The sequence below is a fragment of the Lacerta agilis genome, chromosome 15, assembly GCF_009819535.1.
Source record: "Lacerta agilis isolate rLacAgi1 chromosome 15, rLacAgi1.pri, whole genome shotgun sequence".
NCBI classification, from domain to species: domain Eukaryota; kingdom Metazoa; phylum Chordata; class Lepidosauria; order Squamata; family Lacertidae; genus Lacerta; species Lacerta agilis.
The window spans coordinates 28,539,050-28,555,041 of record NC_046326.1 but is presented as its reverse complement, the minus strand read 5'-3'; the positions used below and the strand labels follow the sequence as shown (position 1 = coordinate 28,555,041).

The window sequence follows — 15,992 nt, the reverse complement described above, 5'->3', positions numbered from 1 at the left end:
AAGAGCGGGCAGCAGGCGTCACCGCAAGCCGGATAGCGGACCTTACTTTGGCGTCCCCTGTTATAGAATAAGAGAGCAAGAAGAACATTCATTTAAAGAATATTTACTGAATATATGGAAAATAACTATATTGCTGAAAATGCTGGCAGCACCAAGATAACTTCAACAGAGTAAATAATTTTTGACGGATGGAAAACTGATTTGAACGGTTGTAGTAAAATATGCAGGGATGTATGATATGTAAAATGAATCATGGAAGGAGGAGGGAAGTCACTGGATATTTTAAAGTTTATTTTGAAATGTAAAATCGAAAACTTAATAAAAATTATTATAGATGGGGGTGGGGGAGAGAATTGGCTATCCACAGCTACTTGCCAGAATGCCTCTGCTCTGCCTCCGCAGTCGGAGGCAGCGATGCTTCTGAATGTGAGTTGCTGGAAACCAGAGGAGGGGGGAGAGATGTTGCTGCACTCACATCCTGTTTGTGGGTTTCCCTTGGGGGCATCTGGTTGGCCATTGTGAGAACAGGAGGCTGGGCTAGATGGGAAACTGGCCTGACCCAGCCTAGAGCTTGTCTGATGTTCTCCTCCTCTCTTTGCAGAAGAAGATCATGATAATCATTTGCTGCGTGGTGCTGGGCATTGTGATCGCCTCAACGATTGGCGGGATTTTCGGCTAGAAGCCCAAGACTCTTTTTTTCGTGGGGGGGGGGGAGGGGACACACAGCGGTGGAGAGCGCCTGGGCCCAGCCAGACAGCCGCAACCCCAAGACTCTGCAGCAGAAGCAGCAGCCACCACCCCAGGGGCGAACTGGCCCACCAGCACTGTTCCCGTCTCTTATGCATGATTGTTTGTGTTACTGCTGCGTGTCCAGTGCAGTGGGGTGGGGGGTGGGAGGAAGGCCACAGGCACATGCAATTTCCCCACCTGATCTCCTCAGAGGGACACCCCCCTTCCACTGGGCAACGACTCCCCTCCCCTCTGTTTTCCTTCCATCCAAGTGAGGTCCCTCTTCTTTTTCTTCCCTTTCCTCTCTGCCTTCAAAGGTGAGTTTGCCAACAAAGGTGTGCAAAATTGGATCCTGCTCTCTCCCAGGGAAGGGGCCAAGATTTTCTCTTTCTCTCCAGCCGCAGAATGGGCAGGCTGGTTTGTTGCGTCTTGCTCCCTTCTGACTCGCTCTGAGCCACTTCTTTCTCCTGCCAGGTTCTTGCCTCGCCCCTTCGGCATCAGGAGAGCTTGTGAGGCCTGCCTCTTGCCCTGCACCATCAAGGCCTGCCTATGTGTTTAAAACAGGATGCTACCTTTTCACTTACGGCGGCCGCGGGGTGGTGTGCAACTCTAGATTTAAGTCAAATGCAATGTTTTTATTTTTATAAAGGACAGACACTTTTAGAAGTAGGCAGGAGCCGCCTGTCAACAGAAGCAGGCTGTCGATGCTACGTCCCCATTATTTTTAGATGTTCTCTCAAGGTTTTCAGGCCTATGCTGAATAGCGTCCTGATTTTTTGGGGGGTGGAGGGAGTTGCAGTCCATGAATCTTCCTGTCCAAATGTGCTGTGGCTCTGTCTCTCGCAAGCCCTACACAGCAGCAAAGCTCGTGTTTTGAATTCCCAGGTGTGAAACAGCGCCTCCTTCCAGAATTTCCAAAACGTTCTAAGATTTAACACTTCACATGTGGGCAGCTTTACCCTCTCAGGGAAACCCTCCATGGACTATAAGATCTATAACTGAGTTTCTCAAGCTGCTGATCTCCGGCTTCCCCAAATGTTGCTGGCCTCCCAACTCCCATCATCCCTGACCATTCCTGCATTGCAGGGAGTTGGAATAGATGACCCACTGGGGTCCCTTTTGACTCTGCACTTCTGTGCTGGCTGCTAGGAGTCAACACCTGGAGGTCCACAGGTTCCCTGCCCTGTGCAAGGCTGTGCCTAGCGGCTCTCTGCATGAGTTTGTGTGCACCTTGCCAGACCAGTTACTCCCTCTGCCACATCTTTCCTCTTTGCCACAAGCCAAAAGCGCACACACCCGGTTGTGCCTGCTAGCAGCAGGTGATGGTTGCAAGCTGCTCCCAGGGGGTGACTGAGAAAATAGCTCACCCTGTGGAAACGCAGAACCTGTGTTGAATCCATCTGTCCCTGGGCCAGGGGATCAGGAGAGAAGTTGCGGGCTGCACATAGGTAGGAAACCAGATGTTCCTGCCTTCCCAACTCATAGAACCGCAGAACTATAAGGCACCCAAAGGCTCATCTAGGCAGACTCCCTGCAATGCAGGACTCCCGTCAGCCCCGACCAGCATGGCCATAATGTGAGTTGCAGCCCAACATCCAGAGAGCCATAGCTGGCTCCCGTCCCTGCGACAAGGAGAGGGGTTTCTGCCCTCCCTCCCTCCCTCCCTCCCTCTCCCAGAGCCCATTAAGGGTGGTGCCAGTTACATATGCAATGCAGCAAGTGCCAACCCACACCCCACACCCCGGTCTTTTAACTTTGCTCTTCCAGCTGCTTCCCAGCACCAACAGGTCTCTTGTCTGGATCCAGAGCTCTCTCTCTCTCCTCCCTTAGCCATCGGAGTGCGAGACCTTTTTAACAAGGCATTTGCTCTGCCTCCTGAGAGAATGTGCTCTGTTCACAAGCTAGGTCCCTAGAACGAGCAGGATGAGGCCTGCTCCACTCCCGATAGGCCCCCAGCTGCACCTACTGCAGAACTACTCCAGGCTCTGGCCTGCCATTTTTTTAAGAGTCCGCACGGCAGTTGCATCAGCAACTGTGTGGTCCTTCTGTAGTCTGAGAACGTTGTCTCCCTCTCTCTGGCTGCAGGACCACAGAGCTTCCTTCCCCCTGCATCAGCTGGGGCAGGGGCCAAAGACCCTCTTTCTGCAGAGCACATGCAATTTACGTTTGTAGACTTTGCTCTCTGCCATCCGCTTACTTCTTCCCCACATTTCCTGGCCCTAAATCTTCTGCAAGCAGCCCGGCGTGGCAGCATTTGGCCATCGGTGGCCTCTGCTGCTTTGCTCCTCCTCCAGACCTTCCCTGCTTTCCTTGCATGTCGAAAACCTGAGCCATCTGTGATGTGTCTGTGCTCTGGAAGCTGTTCTGCCCTCCAGACAGCAAACCTGCCAGTTGTTGGGGTGTGTATGTATACGTGTATTTTGTTTTTTAATTCAGAGAGCCCTAAAGTGCCACCACCAGTATTCCGCCTCCTCACAGGGAAAGGACATTTATTGATCCATCTCTGTGGAGGCCTCCCCTGGAGTCTCGTAGCATCGCTGTGTTGCTGTGTGAAGCCAAGTGTCCTTGTCTCTCTCTCTCTCTCCCCTCACAAGCTGCCTCGCTCTCCTGCCTCCGTGGATGTGGAACTGTCCGCCCGTCTGTTGCCTTCTTTTGACGTTCTGGCCTGCTTAGTTTACCCTTTATGCCACAACCAACCCCCTCTATAAAACTTCAGGTGGAAAAGCAGCTTCCTTTCCTGGATGGGATTTTATGTAGAATTAAAAAAAAGTGTTTATATCTGTGAAGCGTTTTCTGCTCCTCTGTGTGTGTTTGGAAGGGGTGTGTGTGTTGCCCTCATGTTGACTCTGCAGCCACCTGGTTTTAAAACTCTGTCCCTCTCTAACATACAGGAAGGCTAGCAACATGCCTCGATGCTTAGGTTTTAGGAGTTAGGGAAGGTGAAGAGATGCAGTAGTTATTCCCAAAAATCCAACTCTTGCCGTTCTCTGGCCCTTGAGCCCTTTCTGTGGATGTTTTTCACACTTAACTTGTTTCTTATGAAGACTAGGACCTTCAGCATGGAGAGCTCAGCTTTTCCGGCAGCTGAGTGCCTACATGCACTCTATGCACCCAGGCGGTGTCGTTTTCTCCATGAGTCTTTAAATGTTTTACGTGCCCAAAGGAGCATGGCTGCTTCCAAAGAGTTTATAGGGGAGAACAAGAAGGGGTTTGGACAATAGCAAGAGAACAGGATAAATGCACACATAGGCCTGTGTTTCAAGGGCAGGGAATCTGTGGCCCTGTAGAACCTATTGTGCCTACATTTCCCAGCATCCCTCTGTCCATCAGCCATGCTGCTCAGGACTGGTGGGAGTGTTCCAGCAACGCTTTGTGGCCCACAGGACCCCCTGCACCCCTTACACTGCAGCTAGGCAGAGTGGTTTAATTTAAAAGTCTGCGAATCAAGGGCAGGGGGTGGAGATTGAGCACAGAGAACCCTGTGTAGTCAGCACCACTTGATCTAGTAATCCACCATCTCAGGAAATGTGTTTGTTTTTTTTAATCTTTTAATAGCCGCTGCCACAAAGCTTTCTGTCTTTGGGTGGGAAATATCTGTAGCCCTCTTCCAGATATTCCTGGACTCAAACGCCCATCTGTCAGGGATGATGGTGGTTGTAGTTCAGCAACATTGGAGGGGGGGCAAAATATCCCCCCCCAAGCATCTTCTCCCCTGTGTTTCAAAGCATTTTAGCCTGGCTTTTTTGTAGCAGAGGGGAATCACATCTTGCCTCCTGGAGTGGTAAAAGACGAGGCCTCATCTGAAACACGGCCTGGGATGGAGGGCTCTGGAAAAGACGAGCCACCGTCTTGCAGCAGGCAGAAGGACCCCCCTCAGAAAAATTGGACAGATGTTACTTTTTTGTCTCTTCAAGGCAGTCCTTGCTGGGTCTGGTGAAAGGACAATCCCAGTCTGGAGGGAGTCAAGTGTCCCACGTGAAAATCCCATGGCTGATATCACATCCCTCTATTTAGAGGCCGCAGACTGGTGCCGAAATGCCCCATGCCATCAAGGAGAGGTGTGATCAGAAGTGAGGCCGCCGCTTCCGGGCAGTGTACTTTGTGTCTGCCCGGACATCCCTGCAGGGGAAGCATGAAAGAGAGAACAAAGGGTAATGGGGTATGTGAGGAAGGGGGAAGGATTTGACCATCTTTACCTTGTCAGCATATACCTCTGGTTGCCCATTTGCTACCTGGCCGGGTTCAAGGTGTTAGTCAAGCCCTTAACAACTTGGGAACTTTTTATTTGGGAATCACTTTACCCCATATACAGTCAAACCTCGGTTTTCAAATGTCTCTGCTGCTGAACATTTCGGAAGCCGAACGCCGAAAACCCAGAAGTGAATGCTTCTGTTTTTGAACGCGCCTCAGATGTCTAACTGCTTCTGAGGCGTGTTTCTCAATTTTCCCCATTGAACTTGCCGACGGCCCTTTGATCCTCGGTTTTTGAACGTTTCGGAAGTCGAATGGACTTCTGGAACGGATTACACTCGAAAACCGAGGTTCCACTGTACATCCACTTGACTGCTTCAATTAACAGAACGGGCACTCTTACAGATGCCATGTAATACCTATTCTGCATATGTAAGAACTAGTGTGGAACTCCCTGCCTAGTGATATTGGGCATGCACATTCTTTTTAGACAGGCCTACCCAGATGTTTAGAAAGTTGGTGCAAATTTTAATCTGTTTTCAGCCTATTGCTTTAGCTTTTCTAAAAGACTTCAATTATTGTTGTTAATTTTATTGGGATTTCCCGCCCGCCCCCCAGCCACTTTGAGGGCTTTTTTAAAAAAATGATCAATCTGCGCATAAATTTTATGAAATAAATAAATGAATGGATCTACTCTGGTAGGGGGTCCCAAGTGCCACCCTCAGCACACAACCCCCGCAAGACAAAACAACTGGGTGGCTTCTGGGGGCTGCAAATTGCTCCCTTCCCAATCCATTATATTGATTGGTTGACAAGCAGGGCAGGAGGGGAAAGCCCCTCGTCCTCAGCTGAGGAAGGGTGCCTTTGTGTGTGTGGAATAGCTTGCTGGAGAATAGGCAGCAAAAATGGTTTTAACATTGGAAAGGGGGATGTTTCAAAAAAGCAGCCCAGGTCTCTGAAGACGTGTGAAGGAATTTGCTAATTGTTTTCATAAGGCCTTGCTTTTCCTCTCTGTAGCCTGGGATGTTACTTTTTGCTCTCCCTGGCAAAGTCGTTGCCTGAAACCTAATGGCAACTTCTGCCTGTTACGTGGCCTTGAAAGTCTGTGTGTGCTCTGATGTGTTCATTTGCAAGCTTGTAAAAAGCTGGCCTGCTCTTAAGAGGCCTTTGGAACTTACTACCCCTGCTTCACCTGATAAAGCTGTGCTTCACATCCTAACTGACCAAAAATCCACGACAATAACCAGAGCCACTGAACGCATGCGGCCCACAGATTGAGGGCAAATGCAACCCCTGCTTCCTCCATTAAAAGTTTTACCACCCCAGACCTCCTGCCTACACCCAAGGGTGTCCCCATGCAGCCAGGATGGAGAAGCCAGGCTTACCTGCCCTGCCGGCGCCTCCGTTCCTTCTTCTCGAAGACCCAGTCCCGGCTCTTCTTTGCAGACTTCCCTTTGATGTTCTTGAACCGTGTCCTTGGAAGGGGAAAAGGGCGAAGTCAGGAACCAGCCCCCATCTCCACCACCACCACCACGTTGGTCCTGCCACTGACTCGCCATGGGGCACTTTTAAAAATAAATGGATCACTGTACTGCTATATGAAGCTGAATAGTGGAAGGTTTAAGACAGATAAAGGACTTCTTCGTGTGCCAAGTAGTTAGAACAATGGAACTCTCTCCTGCAGGAGGCAGTGATGGCCACCGACTTGGAGGGCTTTCAAAGAGAATTGGACAAATTCAGAGAGGAGAGGGCTATCGATGGCTGCTGGCCAGGATGGCTGTGCTCTGTCTCCAAGGTCATAGGTAGTGTTGCTTCTGAATGCCAGTTGCCAGAAACTACAGGGAGGGGGAGGATGCCCTTGTTTGGGTCCTGCTTGCGGCTGTCCTATTAAGGGCACCTGGCCGGCCGCTGTGAGAACAGGATGCTGGACTAGAAGGGCCTTCAGCCTGATCCAGCAGCCAGGCTCTTACATTCGTGGATTGACAGTAGCTAGGCCATCCGGCATTGGGAGTTTTTAGCCAGAAGTCCCTAATAAACCTTCAGTCTGCTATTCCGGGGATTCTCTGGACTCTCATAGGAGGGCTGTGACACTTGCAGGGCAGGCTGTATGAGGCAGGAAAACATGGCGACCAGGAGCTTCCGGGTGCCACGATGAAGAACCTCTGGCTCTTACTCTATGTCTGTCCCCCAAGCCGCAGAGGGTGGGTCTCGCCTTATGCAGCTGCAAGGGGGGGGGACATTTGCTGATGGGGTGTGTGCAAAGCCTACACAGTCCGGAAAGGGCAGCTCAATTGCTTTAGATCAGTGGTTGCCAAAGTGGGAAGTAGCACCCTCTGGCTGGGGGGGGGGGAGTGGGATTACCTAGGGGGGCACTGGAGGTGTCAATGACTTATCAGACTAGTTGTTATCAGATTCATCAGTCTTGTTGAAGTAACTCAAATAAATAGTTTGGACTGCATTTTGAATAAATGCGCAATTAATTGTGCTAGTGTTTTGAATTTTATTGCGCTATCGTATTCTGTAGGGGGTAGTACAAAATGCTATTCTGAACTATGCTTTTTTATGGGGAATAGAGAACTGGAGGTGAGTTTATGGAAGCAAGAGGGTGGTGGCTCAAAAGCATTTGGGAACCACTGCTTTTCACAGCCTGTTAAAAGGAGCTGTGGCTCCTCACAGCCACCTTAAGAAATATACCACTATTGTTCCCATTGCACGGTTGGGAAAACTGAGGCCAAGAGGGGAGAGGGCTCTTGTGCCTAAATCCTACTTGCGGGTTTCCCAGTTGGGGCATCTGGTTGGTTATTGAGAACAGGATGCTGGACTAGATAGGACATTGGCCTGACCCAGCAGACACTTCTTACGTTATGGTTATCAATAAATCCCCTACATTAAAAAGTGGCGTGCTTTCATGCAGTTAAGCTGTGGCAGCAGGCTCCGCCTTCCTCCGGGTCCCCTACACCCTCCTCGATTCAAGGTGAACAATGCTGTCCCTGTGCCCCCAAGCCTCTCCCAGCTCTGTCTCAGTACCTTTCATTGGTAAACTTTGCCCTCACAGTCTCATCATCACCGCATTCTGTGCCAAGACCCTGTCGGGGGGAAAGCGGAAAAACACACACACAGCACATCAGTTTGCGTCAGGGGAGAGGAGAAAACCAGAACGATGCAGCTGCTTTTATTGTTCAGACCAAACCCTCTCCTGCATCTCTGGTGCACCCCCTGGCCCACCCCCAATAGCCCCACAGATTGCTACCTTTGGCAATGCGTCTGCTGCACCAACAAAAAGACAGAGAAAGAACCTGGGGAAAAGAGACACAAAATAATGAGAATCTGAAAAAAGAGAATTATTTTTTTTTAAGGAGCTACTTGTGCACCAAATTCTCCTGAAAGCCCACAAGGTGTTACTTTATTCAGAGAGGAGCTACTAGCCTGCCCGCCTGCCCCCCTTGACTGTCAACTCTCATCAGCAGTAGCTGCTTTCCAATGTTGCCGGAAGAGTTTTTCCTTAGCTCTCCGCTCCAGGAAGTTGCGTTCGCCGGAAGATGAAATGCCTTCCTGAGCGATTTGCCCAGGAAAGGAGAGGCCTCGATTAAAGCCTCAAGGAAGCCAGCTGTCACACAGGAGTGAACTAGATTGCTTTGGGTGCCCCCTTGTCCTTAGAGGCCTCCACGACTACTAGGTTTGGCATACAGGATTTGAATGCATCCCTCATGTCAGGTTGCCCACCATCACAGGCAGGGCAGCACAGGAAGAGTCGGTTTCTGGCAACCTCCCTGCATTGTTCTGGCCCTGCAAAAGCCTCTTCAGGCAACATGGAAAGCAGAGCAAGGACCCCTCCCTGGTCTCCAAACGGAAGAGGACTCACTTCTTGGCTTTGGCGCTGTTGGGGTAGTCAACCACCATGCCGCCTGTGAAGCCGGCCTTCATGGCTTGGGAGGTGATGAGTTCCAGCTGGCAGGAGAAATAGAAGACAGGTGAATCTGAGCAGCCGGGGCAGGGAGCTCCCTCCTCTAATGGGACATTCTTAGCATGCCAACCCTGCCCATCCTTGATTCTTTGTCTCTCTACCCGACTGGGGATTAGGAGGCCACAACTAAGCTAAGGCCACACGTAGTCAGGCATGGGGAAGAATCAAAGAGTTGGAAAGGACACCAAAGGTCATTTAGTCCAACCCCCTGCAGTGCTGGAATGACAGCTACAGAATCCCTGAGAGATGGTTTCTACTAGCATGGCTAGTAGCCACTGACAGTTTTCTCCTCTATGAATGAGGAAGGGGAGAACCATGTACGCCAATTTTGAGCAAAGGGTGAAATAGAAATGCAAATAAATTCCAGCAGAGCCTCACCAGGCTTCCCTAAACACCGTCAACTTGTGGGAAAAGTCTGGCTACATGCCAAAGGGTGCCAATGACACCAGGCCCCTGCGAACCAACTCCTATATGAGCCCCCCAAGAGTCCTTGGTGGTGTCAGATCTCCAGGCACAGCACAGAACCAAAAGCAGCAGGCCCTTGCAGATCTATCCAGAGCCTCAACCTCCAAAAGCCTCCTGCAGCCTGTCCCTGGCAGCTCTGGGCCTCTGGCTGTGCCAGGCCTACCCCCCGCCCCACAGTTCCCACAAGAAACGCACCTGCTGCGAGTTTTCTGGGTACAGTTGGAGGACGGCACGGGCTCCTCGGGCCTGTATGTGGAAAGGACAGTCAAAAACAGCCTATGCAGCATCCTGCTATCTGGCCAAGCGTCTCTATTGGGCGCCTCTAAACTTCTTAGGCCTGTGGGCATGTTTGGATTATTGAGAGAGTGTGGGGGGGCCCCCTCCCTCTTTGGTCACTTCTCCCCCAAAATCTGATGTAATCCCAGGATCAGTCCCAGATCTCACAGGACAATCCAACTTCCCACAAGATCTAGCAAGAGCGCTCCCAGCTTGCCAATATATAGTTAACTGCCCAAATTAAATGCGCAAAAGATGCAGGAACACTGTGATACCCTTTCCCCTCGCATATGGTTTGGAAGAAGCAGGAGAGAGAAGCCCTTACCAAAGCAGTATAGAGAGTCGAGAAAAACCGATACAGCCGCTTTGGGGGGCTGTGGGTCTTCTTGTCAGCATTGCATAGCCACTGCACTGCAGAAATACTGCAAGGAGGAAAAACGGGGAGTCCGGTCAACTTTTCTCAGTGGAATCTCATTCTGCATTTGCTGGTGAGTGATGTTCCCAGCAGTTATCCTACCTGATGCAGCCATCAAAGGTTCCTGGTCGGAAGGGGATGCCCTGGCCCATGTCTGCCAGCATCAAGTCACCCTCCACTTCTCTTTCTGCAGCTACATCTGTGCAGGATTAAGAATACGAGAGGGCTTTACCATTCCTGCTGGTTCTGACCAGTCCAAGGCAGGATGCCTCAAGCCAAAGGGGGGGGGGTGTAAATAAGGGTGTCAATCTGAACTTTTTGCATGTTTATTACTGTAGATCATGGCATCGGTACGGTTGGTATCACTCAATATAAAACATTCTCCTAAATGAACTTTCCTCATCCACAGTAGTTCTTATTTCAAACAGGTCCTGGAAGGCGTCAAGGAGACAACCTGAGCTACTAGTATAAAGGTCAGCACAAGTACCGTATTTTACGCTCCATAAGACGCACTTTTTTCCTCCTAAAAAGGAAGGAAAAATCCCTGTGCGTCTTATGGAGCGAAGGCTTCGCTCCCACTGCCTCCCCCCATCCCCTGCCGCGTTCGGCGGGAGGTCGGGGGAGGCAGCGGCGATGTTGCTGGATCATGCCAGCACCTCCGTTCACCGAAAGAAGCTTATTTCGGCGAGCGGAGCTGCTAGCACGATCCAGCAACATCTCCGCTGCCTCCCCCGACCTCACGCCGAACGCGGCGGGGGATGGGGGGAGGCAGCGGGAAGCGAAGGGGATGTTGGTGGATCGTGCCAGCAGCTCCGTGAATGGAGCTGCTAGCGCGATCCACCAACATCTCTGCTGCCTCCCCCCACCTCCCGCTGAACGCAGCGGGGGATGGGGGGAGGCGTCGGGAAGCAAAGGGGATGTTGGTGGATCGTGCCAGCAGCTCCGTGAACGGAGCTGCTAGCGCGATCCACCAACATCTCTGCTGCCTCCCCCCACCTCCCGCTGAACGCAGCGGGGGATGGGGGGAGGCGGCGGGAAGCGAAGGGGATGTTGGTGGATCGTGCCAGCAGCTCCGTGAACGGAGCTGCTAGCGCGATCCACCAACATCTCTGCTGCCTCCCCCCACCTCCCGCTGAACGCAGCGGGGGATGGGGGGAGGCGGCGGGAAGCGAAGGGGATGTTGGTGGATCGTGCCAGCAGCTCCGTGAACGGAGCTGCTAGCGCGATCCACCAACATCTCTGCTGCCTCCCCCCACCTCCCGCTGAACGCGGCGGGGGATGGGGGGAGGCGGCGGGAAGCGAAGGGGATGTTGGTGGATCGTGCCAGCAGCTCCGTGAACGGAGCTGCTAGCGCGATCCACCAACATCTCTGCTGCCTCCCCCCACCTCCCGCTGAACGCGGCGGGGGATGGGAGGAGGCAGGGGGAAGCGAAGGGGATGTTGGTGGATCGTGCCAGCAGCTCCGTGAACGGAGCTGCTACCGCGATCCACCAACATCTCTGCTGCCTCCCCCCACCTCCCGCTGAACGCGGCGGGGGATGGGAGGAGGCAGCGGGAAGCCTGCTTTTGGGATCGGTGGGCGGCAGGGAGGTTGGTAGAGGATTTCCTCCACCACCCCACGCGCTGCCCGCCGATCCCAAAAGGATCGGTGCAAGGCACGGGGTGGTGGAGGAAACAGCGGGGATGCTGCTGCTTTCTCCACCACCCTGCGCCCCGATGCCAAAAGCAGGCTTATCCCCTGCTGCTTTAAAGGGACATGGGGAGGAGGGGAGAAACCTTCTCCCCTCGTCCCCATTTCCCTTTAAGGAAGCGGGGATGAGCCGCTGTGAAGGGAGAAGGGGCTTCCCCTCCAGCGCCCCCCTCCCTGTTTTTTAGAGGAGGAAAACCAGGAAAACATTTTTCCCTGGTTTTTCCCCTTTAGAAAACAAATGCGTCTTGTGGTCCGGAGCGCCTTATGGACCGAAAAATACGGTAATCTAGTTACCAGCAAGATTTAATAAACAGCTCCTGTAAAAGAATGGATTCTACACAGACAATAGTAAGTTAGCTGGCTAGGATTATACACTTTAAACTACCAAATAAGCACACTAAATGAAATGGAAAACAGGCAGGACTTTAATAGGGAAGGGACAATAATTACAAAGAAATATAGGTATTACTAAAAAATACACATCTCAGAGACCCCTTTCCATTAGCATATGCTGGCCAAGTGGACACACACGTAGGATTCAAATGCATCTCTTGTAATGGATGGGGGAAAGTTCTACTCACCCAACATGGCAGAGCTGATGTCCATGCCAACCCAACAGTGTCCTTCCTCGGAGATGTAATCACCACTCAGACCAGAGCCGCACCTGACCAGAGCAGCACAGGTTAAGAAATAATGAAACGCCGACTGGTTTTTATCTCTTAGCAGGAGCCAAACAGGATTCAAGCATTCAATAGCACCTGCCCAAGCCCCTTTCACAGAACTGGGGATGGGAAATCACTTTCTCTGCCCAACATCTGGACTAGACAGACCACGAGTCTGGCTCAGCATAAGGCAGCTTACTGAAAGGAGAGCCCTGTTGCTGCTGCATCAGCCCAAAGGGGGCTCATCTAGTCCAGCATCCTGTTCTCACAGTGGTCAACCAGATGCCTCTTCTGGGAAGCCCCCTGAGCACAACAGAACTCTCCTCTCCTGAGGTTCCCAGCAACTGGTATTACAAAACATTGCTGCCCCCGACCATGGAGGTAAAGCATATCCATAATGGCCTTCAATAGCCGTATTATCCTCTGTGATTGTGTCTAATCCCTCTAAAGCCTCTTAAGTAGGCAACCATCACAACCTCCAGTGGAAAGGAGTTCCATAAAAACATGAGCCCGCTAAATCAAGCCAATGGTACACCTAGCCCAGCATCCTGTGCTCACAGTGGCTAACCAGATGCTCCAACTGGGAGACCCACAAGCAGAACCTAAGCACAGCAGCACTCTCCCAGCTTGTGAGTCTTCCAGCATACTGCTTCCAAGAGTAGAAGGAGATTGTAGCCATCAGAGCCAGTAGCCATTTAATAGCTGAATCCTCTTCCACAGCCATCCAAACTGGTGTCCACCCCTACTTCTAAAGGGAGTGAATTCTATAGCTTTAACTAAAGAAAGACTTTTCTTTGTATTTATGTTCCCGTGATGGACAGGCTCCTTAACTATTCGGCACCCCAATCCAAACTTACTGTCCGGAATAAGCATAACCACCTACATAAGACGGACAAGACCAAAACTGACTTTTGGAAGCTGGGTGCAAAAAAGAAGCTGCCTGACCTTCCCACGCTGGCAGTTTAGAGAAAGAAGCAGCAACCCACTTAAAGGTACAACGCAGCAAGCTTACCCAACATCCAGCAAGAAACAGGGCCGGTCCTCCGGGAGACACAGCAGCTCCACAGCCCGTTCGGACATCTGCGACTGGATCTCAATCATTCGAGAGCTGGAGAATGGAAAGGCCCCAAAACAAGCAGTGAACACATCCCAACTCCTCTTGGATGTCTGCAAGGCAGCTTGGGTGGGGTAGGGGTGGGTGGGAGAGTACACACAGGTATTGCACCTATCCCAGATGTTTAAGTGGTAAAACAGGTGTTCCAATGTTAAGGTGGACAGGACAAAAGCCATATCACACCAATGCCATGCAGTAGAAAAAAAATTATGTCTGTCTGTACGGATGGGGGAGATGAAAACCACTGACAATTGTTGGGGACTGGATTACTAGCATCTATTTACAGACCACCGCAACTCTTCCATATATCCTGCTCCTCAAAAACAGTTTAGCTACTACCTCCAAAACAGTCACCTTGTCTTTCTTTTAAATCAAGGACATCCTCTACGCATTTTTCCTCCATCCATTTTTATACCTGCCTCTTAGAGCACCCCAACTTTAAAAACCACTGTTTTAAGACATGCTTTAAAAGCTCTTTAAACAAATAGGTTCAATAAAGAGATTAGCTGCTTTCCTCAGCCCAAGGCTGCCTTACTTGTGTGTGTATTTTCGGGCTTCAGTCTCATCGTAGAACTGGGAAAAGAAAGAGAAAATGGGGGGTTGCATTGAAGAGAGAATGTAAGCACCCTTATGGATCTGACTAACAAGAACATAAGAGCCTGCTGGATCAGGCCAATGGCCCATCTAGTCAAACATTCTGTTCTCACAGTGGCCAACCAGATGCTCCAAAGTGAAACCCACAAGCAAGACCTAAGTGCAACAGCAACTCTTCCTTCCTGTGGCTTCCAGCAACTGGTATTCAGAAGCCTCAGACCGTACAGGCAGAGCACAGCCATCAACACTAGTGGCCTTGATGAATTTGTCCAATCCTCTTTCAAAGCCATCCAAGTTGGTGGCCATTGCTGCCTCCTGTGGGAATGAGTACCATAGTTCAAATAGGCACCGTGTGAGCTACTCCTTCCTTTTATCTGCCCTGAATCTTCCAACATTCGGCTTCATTTTCACAAGATGGACTGCCTCCAAACATGGGAGGTTGTTTCTGATTATCAGAGTTAACAGCTACTGAGGGATTTCTCAGCTCATAAAAAGAGAGATCTATTCCCCGCCACCACATAGCTCAGTCGGCAACTTGGTGCCCTCCAAGTGAAATGTGTTACAATGTCCATTACTCCGGCTGACAGGTGCTGTACTCCAAAACCATCTGGAGGACACCAGGTTGGCATAGTTACAGGTAGGTAGCCATGTTGGTCTGCCGTAGTCAAAACAAAATAAAAAATATTGCACACGAAAGCTCATACCAAGAACAAACTTAGTTGGTCTCTAGGGTGCTACTGGAAGAATTTTTTTATTTTGTTCAGGTTGGCATAGACCGATATAGCTGACACCTAGTCATCTTCTGTTTCCCACATTGGCCACCAAGGCGGCTCCAAGGAGGATGGAAGGAAGCACCCTAGCAGCAAGACATGGAGGCAACCGCCATAAAGTTTTACCCAAAGGTAGACTGCCTCTGTGCTTGGAGGCTCATTTCTTGGTACTGGGGGCTTACAGGTACGAGCGCTCCACCGGCCCTTTGTAGTCCTCGCCCCCGCCTCCCTCTCCCCTCCCCTCCTTGACCCTCTTACTAGTTCGGGGGGGCCGCGATGCTCGGGCCTCTTGCCGCTGGCCGCCATGCTTGCGCGCTTGTCTTTTGCGTCACACTCGTGCGACACAGAAGCGATCACAGCTGCAGAGATCAGGAGAGAATTGCAGGGAGGACCATCCCACTTCCTGGATAGCTGATTTCCGGTTTCTTCCTTCTTTCCAGCTGAATTTCCCACTTGATCAAGAGGGTTGCGGACCGAATCGAGACAAAGGCGGTGTGTTTATCACACTCGACTCGCTCTACCTCGCTACTGAGGTGTTGCATAGGCTGTAACATGTTGTGTAATTGTATCCTTGCCGTCTTGGTTCTTTGAATGAGCCTCTGAGTGCAAGTGAAGGGTAAAGAGGCTTTTTCTGGTGGGCGAGGTGGCCTCTTGCCCATCGCCCCCCACCTTGCAAGGGGGGGGGACACAATCACACTACCTCTCAGCCTACTTTATAAGGTTGTTGTGGGGATTAACATAAGGGGAAGGAGAACGATTCACGTCACCTTGAGCTCTTGGAGAAAAATGGTGGGATATAATAAATAAATGAAGTGCGGTTGCTTGATCTGCTGCCCGCTGTGGACTGCAGCAAGCCCCTTCGTGTACAGTATCTGTTTTCGGAATCGCTTCTCATAAGAGATTCCAAAGGTGGTCTTCACCTTTAAACCGGGCTTGGATAGGGCAGCTTTCACAGAGGAGGCTCGACTGTTAACGTAGCAGGACACGTGGAGATCCGAACGCGTGCGACTCCAAGCACCCCTCCCCCTTCCCTTCCGGGATGTTTCCCTTGGGGGCCGGGTAGCCCTTGAGATAGAGGACTATAGGCCTACTTCTCCGCAAAGCGGCATGCAATGCTACGAG

The 15,992-nt window shown here is 51.1% G+C and overlaps 2 protein-coding genes across 2 annotated transcripts in view; one reads left to right on the top strand and one right to left on the bottom strand.

The window, feature by feature from the left end:
• The window catches only part of STX1A (syntaxin 1A), a 38,214-nt gene extending 37,515 nt beyond the window's left edge, over positions 1-699 (top strand). Inside the window, exon 10 of the mRNA XM_033171668.1 lies at positions 602-699. Within this exon, the coding sequence (XP_033027559.1) occupies positions 602-679 (78 nt within the window). The 3' untranslated portion in view covers positions 680-699. The remainder of the gene's footprint in view (positions 1-601) is intronic.
• Positions 700-4,263: 3,564 nt separating this feature from the next.
• BUD23 (BUD23 rRNA methyltransferase and ribosome maturation factor) lies at positions 4,264-15,252 on the bottom strand. The gene is made up of 12 exons (XM_033171667.1): positions 15,129-15,252; positions 14,042-14,079; positions 13,405-13,500; positions 12,312-12,394; positions 10,143-10,239; positions 9,951-10,047; positions 9,545-9,595; positions 8,783-8,868; positions 8,171-8,216; positions 7,948-8,006; positions 6,306-6,395; positions 4,264-4,848 (listed from the first exon to the last, which is right to left on the bottom strand). Exons 1-12 carry the CDS (start codon positions 15,174-15,176, stop codon positions 4,794-4,796), a joined length of 846 nt encoding a protein of 281 aa, XP_033027558.1. The 5' UTR covers positions 15,177-15,252; the 3' UTR covers positions 4,264-4,793.
• Positions 15,253-15,992: the final 740 nt, after the last annotated feature.

Excerpts from the sequence above, each read along its gene's own strand:
- BUD23 (XM_033171667.1), bottom strand. The coding sequence starts at position 15,176 with ATGGCGGCCAGCGGCAAGAGGCCCGAGCATCGCGGCCCCCCCGAACTA. Across the intron at positions 8,869-9,544 it reads ACCCAGAAAACTCGCAGCAG|CTGGAACTCATCACCTCCCA; the intron begins GTGCGTTTCTTG and ends TTCTCCTGCCAG. Across the intron at positions 8,217-8,782 it reads AACAGCGCCAAAGCCAAGAA|GTTCTTTCTCTGTCTTTTTG; the intron begins GTGAGTCCTCTT and ends TCTTTTCCCCAG.